A 9384-nucleotide genomic window follows, 5' to 3' on the forward strand; every position below is an offset into this window, starting at 1 on the left:
AACCCCTGATTTTAGCGTTGTAATAAACATTTTGTCCTACATTGTATTTGTCTGCGGACTTAAAACACTAGAAACCGAGTTTCAATACACGTGGAGGGCAGAGCACATATAGCCTATTGTATAGTTTTGTGCTTGATTACTTAATTAACTTCAGACAACAACAACCTAAAGTGGCTCGGCGATAAGTCTACGCGCTTAGAAGGTTAAAAATCGAGTTTTGATACCCATAGTGAGAAGGGCACAAACAGACTATTGTATAACTTCGTGCTTAACAACAAACAAACGGACCACATACGTTTGCTACAATCTTTTATTGAAAGGAATTTCCTCAATCAAAATTACTATGTACCTATACTGGCTCAGATATATGTTTTTACACTCTTGGGTTATTTATTATATTTTTAAATAAAAATATATTAATACATAATTAAATACTACTAGTTTACTTATGTATATATATTTTTAAATAGTGAAATGAAGAAGTAGAAACCAAATAAGTATAAACTATTTTTAGAATGGGTTTTAGTGGTTTGTCTGAATTTTGTGCAAAGCCACTCGGCAGCTATCTACACTATCAATTCTTAATTTAGCAGTAACAGACCACTCGCTACCACCTCTTAACCTATTCTTTTACTAACAAGTGTCCATCACTTTGTGGCCCGGCATGGCCAAGGGCGTAAGGCGTGCGACTCGTAATTCGAGGGTCGCGGGTTCGCGCCCGTGTCGCGCTAAACATGCTCGCCCTCCCAGCCGTGGGGGTGTATAATGTTACGGTCAATCCCACTACTGATTGGTAAAAGAGTAGCCCAAGAGTTGGCGGTGGGTGGTCATGACTAGCTGCCTTCCCTCTAGTCTTACACTGCTAAACTAGGGACGGCTAGCACAGATAGCCCTCGAGTAGCTTTGTGCGAAATTCAAAACCAAACAAACCATCACTTTGTAATTCCACCACGGCTCAAAAGGATTCGAGCTTGCGACTTCCAAACTGCGAACTGAATACCCCAACAATCAAACCTTATCAGACACGCATTTTAGAACAGTTTAAAATTCACTAAATATTGGTTATAGTGTGGTATTAAATATCTTACTAAGTAGGTCAATATTGATTGTAGTGTAGTATTAAATATCTTACTAAGTGAGCCGACGTTAAATATAATAGCAAGACTGCACAAAAAGCGGTACACAGAATAAAGTCTTCACTCTAAGATAAAAACACAGTTTGTGCACTTGTAATTTGCTTACGTCGGTCCGAAAAGTCGCATTTAGTTTACTCGACTGTGATATCCTATGGATGATAATTATTTTTCCGCATTTGTAGAGCCATGAACTATAGATATTCTGTGCACAACCAGTGAGGAGTATAAGTGTCGACATCCTGAAAAAAGTGCATTATAAGTCTATGTTTTTCTCGTACAGTTGAAACTTGGAAGTATCGTCTATATTAATAATGACTCAGTAACAAAATTAACTTGAAAAAGGCCAATTTAATAGTTTTCTTGACCACGTGCAATGTGAAAGACATATGCACATCTACATAACAAAAAATAACTTCAGAATAAAGATTTAAAATAGATCACATTTCAAGCTGATAACTAACTTTACTTTACAACCAATAAACTTTAAGATCATTTTGGTCGAAATTTGTATTAGGACTTTCTGGCTTCCGTCGCTTACACATTTCGCAAAAGTAATTTTTAAAGAATAAAATACGTGAATATCCTTAAATGATTAAATAATATCTGTATATAAACCGTTCAAATAAAAAATGAAATACACTACAAAGAATAAAAATAAGCTTTCAAACACAGAGAGATACAATACAAAATTTAAAACAAAGCCTGCTAACTTAGAATCAAGTACATACATATATGTAAAACACCGTCTAAAGTGGAAAATCACTTAACATGAATCGTTATGAAAACAAAAACAACCTAAACGTTATCAAGTAAAGTTTGTAATTACCATTTGATAAATTTCGGAATACAAAATCAAACCCTGATTAGATAGTACAGCTTTATTATAAAAGGTGTGTGTGTGTTTTTTTAAAGAAATAAAGCCGCATGGGGATATCTGCTAAGTTCACCGAGAAGAATCGAACCCCCTGATTTTAGCGTTGTAAATACGTGGACTTATCACTGTAACAATGGGAAACTATTACAAAATACAGTTGGTAGTGCAAATAAAATCTTTTTAAAATTATGATACACAATTAGAGGAACCTTTTTATAAAATGCGATGCAAAAATTCAAGTGTTTGATTCCCCCTCAGTGGAGAGAGTGCAGATAATCTATTGTGCAGTTTTGCGCTAAAATAAGTTCAAATGCAAAATTTTGAAATAAAGAAAAAAATGTTAAAAGTTACAATAAACAGAAAAATCTTACTTAAATATGATAAGCAGAAAAATAATACATAATTACAATAAACAAAATTACAACATTCTTTAAATAAGAATGAATGCAAAAAGAAAATGTGCCTTTTAATACAAGATAATGCAAAGTTTACACTATTACTCTTGAACATAGAATAACGAATGATTACAATTAAGTATTTAATAAGAAAATATCACGACATCTGAAAGCCCCGATGGTGACTCAGAAATAAGTAAAATATGTACATATCAATATTCACCAATAAAGACACTACCATCTCACAACCTATGAAGAAGTTATATTCCTTTGAGGTTTCCTGACAACAAAAATCTATTAAATATTACGTGGTTGCCGTGAAAAGTTCGAAAATGCAATAGTTCCGAAGCCTTATTGACCATGTTTTCAAAATCTTAACTATAATTTTTGACGACATATTAGGCATCATATGTCATTATCTGATATCTTATTGTCAAACTGCTCAATATTTTAGAATGTAGGGGTAGCAAAGTCTTTTTTGGTCAAATTAATCTTGTGATCAACAAATCATACTATCTTCAGATGATCAAGTGGTAATCTTATAATGAATTACATATACAAAAAATTAAAATATCACCCAATAGTTCAGAAAGCAACAGCTGCAACATTCTTTTATCTCTGTTTTCGAACTGCTAATCACCATTTCCAATTGTACAAACAGTTGAAACACTAGGTATTATGTCTACTGGTACTAACCATTCCATCTTCAACATAATGAAGTGGAAATCGCACAGTATCGTTTTATACTGTATCATGAGAATCATTTAATAGCTTGAAAAACAATGATTATTGTCACGTATATTCATTCATCTGGTGCTCGATCTAATGATTGTCCTAGCTGTTTTTTTCAATCTCAGTCATAACATTTTGGAATAAGTGACCTATGATCTTACCTTCTCATCCTCATCATTGTAAAGATAAATATATTATCTTTTGACTCTTTATTTAGAAGGCAGTTCACTGAAACTTGGTAGTAACGTACATATACAACTGATCAAAATGTACAATATTTTTTTGAGTGCTCCTCGATTGCTGTAATAAATCATTGAATTAAAAAAATGATGTCCAGTTTAGCATTATCATCCAAGATATTTTGTGTTTATAGCACATACCAAAACCACATCCGGTCTGCACTTTCGGTACATATATTTCTTCAGTTATCTTACTTTGCGCATTTTCTGATGTATGTTAGCTTTTTATGGTTGTTTAAGTGCATTCTCGCATGCTTAAATTAAGGAAGATTTCATTCACTTCACATACTCACGTGCATACTGAAGTATATATACTTCAGTTAAAAGACTATACACGACACCCCCAGAAACAAAATTTCTCGATTTCACATGAGCATATTCGGTAAGAAAACCATCAAGATTTGTCCAGTCATGTGATATTCTATCACGAAGTAGGGCATATATTTATATCAATGATTTGGTCCTGGATGACAACTTAGTAGACATGTACTTGACAATTTCTATCACCCCTTCCAATAATCTATTAGACTGGGGATTATAAACTAAAACTTGGTCTTCACAATACCTAGCACTTAACACACCACATACGCTACATCATAAATTATCAAAATATCGCTCACTAGTTCAGAAAGGAAGCGTTGCAACATTCTTATGTCTAGGTTTTCAAACTTCTAACTATCATTTACAATTTTAAAAACTGTTGGCGCACTAGTAATTCTAGCTTGAAAATTTTTGTGCCTCAGAGCCCTGGTAACCACTAGCTGTAACACAAATTAAGAACTTTTTTACACAATTGATAACAACGGTATAACACACATTCTTGCTTTAGCTGATTTGGTAAAATAGGTAATGACCTCGTATATATATTTTACTCTTATTCATCTCCTAGAGTGAATCAGCAATATCCAGGGCTATTCTATGTGAAGGAGAATCAACAATGTATCTTTGCTATAGTTTATCATGTTTCGGTGGCTCACACTCTGAACTAGTTAAAGGCTCAAATGTGTGATCAAACACTAATACATTATCAACTTAAATAGGTTGAATGACGTGACTCAAATTGATACGAGCTATTTCTAGAGTTAAAAGCAGTTTTGGGCATGCTTTCTTCGTATAGATCAACTTACAAGTATCTGGATGTTAGATCTAAGGAGTAGACAAATGACCCCTTCCAACAAATCCGAACGTTCATCCATTCATGATAATGGAAAGGCATCGACGCAAGTTACTATGTTTGCCTCTCTAAAATGAATATATAGTCTAAGATATCTTTCTTCTTGACAATAACTGCTGGAGACAATCAATCTCTATCTCTGAAAATTGAATAATTCTATTCTTTAATATCTGTTGTATTTCAGTGTTAGCTGTTTTTACAGTACTCCATTAAAGCCTGCATGGAAACTGTTTGATCAAATTGCATCACCTGCATTTGTGTGGTGTTGAATAACTATAATTTTTTATTCAACTGGTCCTGTAAGTACTTTACCACAGTCCAAAACAAATAACTAAGTTTTTGCCATCATAGTACTTACAGCCAGGTTCTCGTCTAATAATAAATAAACTTATTATTCCGAAAATTGTTTAATCTCAAAGCTTAAGTTCAAAGAAGGTTCAGTTCATTTTATACTTTGATTGACGTGTGTTATTGGGTTATACTAGTTTCGAAGGATTTCACTACTCATCAGTAACCCTGAACACAAGTTAAATAACAAGAGTTAAACCGTATATACATCATGACGAATAGTATCCAATATATACTTGAGGACGAGAAACTCACTTGAAATAACAATGTATCTCGGAACGGTTGGTATGGGTGGGTACTAACACTTCTATTGATAAGGAAGGTCTAAACGTTTTTCTCTACTTATTAATAGAAGGAACTGAACCTCCTTTGAATTAAACTTTGAGATTAAACAATTTTCGGAATAATAAGTTTATTTGCAGATAAATACTTTTATATTTTAGAGCTTGTAATGACTTAACTTAGATTTTAATAACATTTAAACTTAGAATTATTTTTTCTTAGTTTCTTTCGTTTATTTTAGCATTACAATATTGTATTATTTCATTATTTTAGTTTAAATTTCTTTATATTTTAGTTTACATTATCAGCTTACACCAGGCAGGTAAGAAAGATCGAAACCAATTATTTAGTAAATCAAGAATAGCACAAAAATGTATCCCAGAGCGACTGGTATGGGTATTAACATTTTTACAAATAAAGTAAAGAACAACGTTTCAACCTTCTTAGGTCATCTTCAGGTTCTCACCTGTTCTCTGCTTTATTAGTAAAAGTGTTAATACTCATACTAACCGTCCTGAGATACATTTTTACTTCAAGTGGTTTTCTCGTCATCACGAGAATAGTACAGAAAAATCTTAATGGCAAAATGTTTTTCCATTATAACAAGTACGCATTGGGCACAGAGGGATTTATTATGCTTTTAAAAAGGGCTTGTGGTATCGTAATGTAGTAACCATGGTAGTTATGTAATATTGTTAATAGTAGATGCTAAGTTAAATACACTAATACTATTGCTATAATATTATTGGTGGTATTTTATTATTATTATGGTTGTTTCTTTTGGTGGCACTGCGATCTATGCAGGCAGGTAAGTTGAGATCGGTGAGAAGATTTTGTGCATTTGTCTAGTTTTTGCCTGAATAAATGTGTTTAAACAGCTTTACTTGATGAAGCTTTTTAAACGTTACAGATAGTACGGTATGTTATAATTAGAAAGTATTCAGAGCCTGAATAACTATAGAGTTAAGAATAAATAGATACTACAAATATTTATTAATTCACTGTCGTGCCGACAGTAGTTGTCAGTGCTTTTAAAAGTTTTAGTTTTTGTAGGGTTACTGGTAAAGTGTTACGACAACATTATCATTAGTCCAAAAACAGTGCAAGTTGAAACTTAGGGATTTGCATTAATCATTTGTATGTTGAATAAATATTTAATTAATTAGTTTGATAAAATATTATTTTAGTACACATTAATCTCGCATATCCTTTCTTTTTTTTGTTAGATATCAAAGAAGGATTTTAAGGAAAATAAGTGAAGTAGATCTTAACAGCTAATGAAGTATTAAAGTTAAGTTAACAAGTGAATATTACCACTTATGCTGAAAGAATAAAGGCATAATGAGACGAAGAGTTGGAGGAGTTGGTGCTATTCAGAAGCAGCAGCTAGCTGAAGCCAGATTCCGAAATAAAGGAAATGAAATAGCTGAAGACCAACTTCAGCAGATGACAAAACAAATGGAAGTGTTTCGTACAAAACTTCAAGAATTTGCTTCTAATCATAAAAATGAAATAAGGAAAGATCCACGCTTTCGTTGTCAGTTTCAAGAAATGTGTGCCACTGTTGGAGTTGATCCTTTAGCATCAAGTAAAGGCTTTTGGGCCAAAATGCTAGGAGTTGGAGATTTCTATTATGAACTGGGGGTTCAAATTATTGAAGTGTGTATTGCTACTAGTCATCAAAATGGAGGAATAATTGGATTGGATGAGTTGAGAGAAAAAGTTATGAAATCTCGTGGAAGTAAGAAACGACAAGAAGATATTACACAAGATGATTTATTGAGAGCTATTGACAAGTTGTCAGTTTTGGGAAAAGGATTTCGTCTAATCCCTACTGGGAATAATTATCTTGTTCAGTCAGTTCCAGCAGAGTTAAATATGGATCATACAACCATACTTCAGCAAGCAGAAGGAACAGGATTTATTTCATTAACTTCCTTGAGAAGAATGCAGAAATGGGGAGAAGAACGCACCCAGAATGCCTTAGAAGATTTAGTAAAAGAAGGAATGGCTTGGGTGGATGACCAGGCTAAAGATGAGGGTGAAAGGTTATATTGGTTTCCAGGTCTTCTACAAGATAAACTTGTGTCATAGGTAGCATTCATATTTATAACTACAGATAGTTATCTTGTAATGATGTAACATGCTATAATTCCATTTAAAAAGTCAAAAGTGAGAAAGTGGAACATGCCGTTAAGATTTGAATTTTTATTAATATTTTACCAAATAGTAAGCAAAATTGTGCCTTACAAACATTGCTTGAAGCTTTTGATTGAGAAAGATAAGTTTATTAAATGCATTTGTAACTAGGATTAGTTACTGCACTAATAAAGATTCAAATTAATTGAAAGTTAAAAGTTACTTTTGTTCGTGTAAATAAAATATAGCTTTAAGAGTTATTCTGGCATGAAGGTAGAAAAATTGCTGCTGTAATTCATTAATTTCTGAGAAAATATATTTCAAAGTTTTTAGGATAAAGGGAAAAGTATTTAATGTTTAAGATTCATGGATCAAAACATATAAATTGTATGTTTATACTGATACAAAAATCAAAGTGGTAGCTCAGAAATGGTAGGCATGTTTCAACAATTTGGGACTTTGATTGAAATTACACTCTAGACATATCTGTAATGTAAAAAACATCATAGTTTTTCTTGCATTTTCAATAAATAATTCATAAATTAAAGTTAAGATTGGCTCAATTATGCAAAATTATTAATTACAAAAGTTTACCGATGTGTGTTATTTTAGTAATAGAGATGACCAATTTTCTTTTTGGCCAAGAAAATTAACCATATGATTGTGCTGCTTGTCAGTTTGAATGTTCCATGTATTTTTTGTGTATGTTCCTAATAGAAACCTAAGAGACAGTGAATGATTATTATACCCCATGTTTAGGAAGTGACAAATAGAAATATTAGTTATGTATACAAAGGAGAAATTGTTTAACTAGCATTTCTGGATGTGGTTTGACAATGTTCCTTAGAATTGAGAAGCTGAGTCATTTGTATTGTTGAGATGGATTTTTTTGTTTTTCGTGAATTCTTTGTAATTGTGTGAACAATGAAACATTTATGCATTATAATGCTCTTAAGTATATTATCAGTTTTACTTTTGTTTCTGAACTAGTCTTATATGTGTAAAAACAAAACAAAAACTGTAGTCTTATATTTGCTAATTTTAAACTGATAAGTAGTGTTCCTGGCTAAATAAAGCATATTGTAAATGTGCATTTAAACAAAAGTTTAATAATCAATAATATCTTTGTCTCTAAACATTTTCACTTCCTTCTGAAGTGTTCTTAAATACACAAGTGTTAAGTTACAAAATAATTTATTGGAATAGAAATGAAGAACTTGTGATCAGATCCATTATGGCTTTCTATGGTGTACATTGTAACTTTCAATTTGATGTTTTAGATATAGAAAACATCCAACCAATTTAATATAATTTGACACTAACATCTGTATTTCTTTCACAGATATATTGTAATTAATATATTATTATACTTGAAATTTACAATACTATTGGAGGGTATGCCATAAAATTTTGAAAATTGCTTATGAAAATTGAATTGTAAATTTCAAATAAGTTGTTAAACTAAGATATAGATACATCATGATCTAACTTTTAGACTAACGGGTATCAGGATTCTGTACAGTTAAAATTTCAAAAGATGTGTTTGTATTTCTTCCACAGATATCGTTAAACATAATAAGTAATTGAAAGAAACTTTGGAAATTTAAACATTACCTGTTTATAGGTGTAATAGATATTACAATATTAATTAGTCTTATGATACAAGTAATATACTAGTAAGATGAAGCAGGTGTCATATATTCTCAGTGTAAATGTAGATTAGTAAGTTTCATACAAGTTGTTAATCACAAGATAGATATTTCTTATAGCATAATTATTTTGGTTAATAGTGTAGGTGTAAAGCGTATATGAAGTGTTGTCTACATTAATCAAGTTTGTAAAGATTATAAGAGTTTTGGGTTTAAAATAATGATGTAACAATTATATGCATAACTGACTGTAAATTATCTGTCCAGTTTCTTGAGCTTTTGCTTGTGATTTGTTTATATGTGATGTATACGTTTAACCAAATAACAGTAAATGCAACATGTCTAATGTTTGATTTGTTTTTTCTTTTGTAGTTGGTGATCACAATATTTTAAAATAAAAACCTTGTTAATTTGTG

At 31.6% G+C, this 9384-nt stretch overlaps 1 protein-coding gene across 2 annotated transcripts; it reads left to right on the forward strand.

The window, feature by feature from the left end:
• Positions 1-5786: 5786 nt before the first annotated feature.
• Positions 5787-9384, forward strand: lsn (vacuolar-sorting protein SNF8). 2 transcript variants are annotated; one of them, XM_076456997.1, is made up of 2 exons: positions 5787-5988; positions 6407-9384. In XM_076456997.1, the coding sequence occupies exon 2, from the start codon at positions 6522-6524 to the stop codon at positions 7272-7274; it is 753 nt and encodes a 250-aa protein (XP_076313112.1). In that variant the 5' UTR covers positions 5787-5988; positions 6407-6521; the 3' UTR covers positions 7275-9384. The 2 variants fall into 2 exon arrangements, with proteins under 2 accessions (XP_076313112.1, XP_076313103.1); XM_076456988.1 differs by having other exon boundaries at positions 5975-6098.

Source organism: Tachypleus tridentatus, chromosome 1 (genome assembly GCF_004210375.1).
Source record: "Tachypleus tridentatus isolate NWPU-2018 chromosome 1, ASM421037v1, whole genome shotgun sequence".
In the NCBI taxonomy this organism is placed as follows: Eukaryota; Metazoa; Arthropoda; class Merostomata; order Xiphosura; family Limulidae; genus Tachypleus; species Tachypleus tridentatus.

Bases quoted from the DNA above. Each gene is read 5' to 3' on its own strand.
- lsn (XM_076456997.1), top strand. From the start codon at position 6,522: ATGAGACGAAGAGTTGGAGGAGTTGGTGCTATTCAGAAGCAGCAGCTA.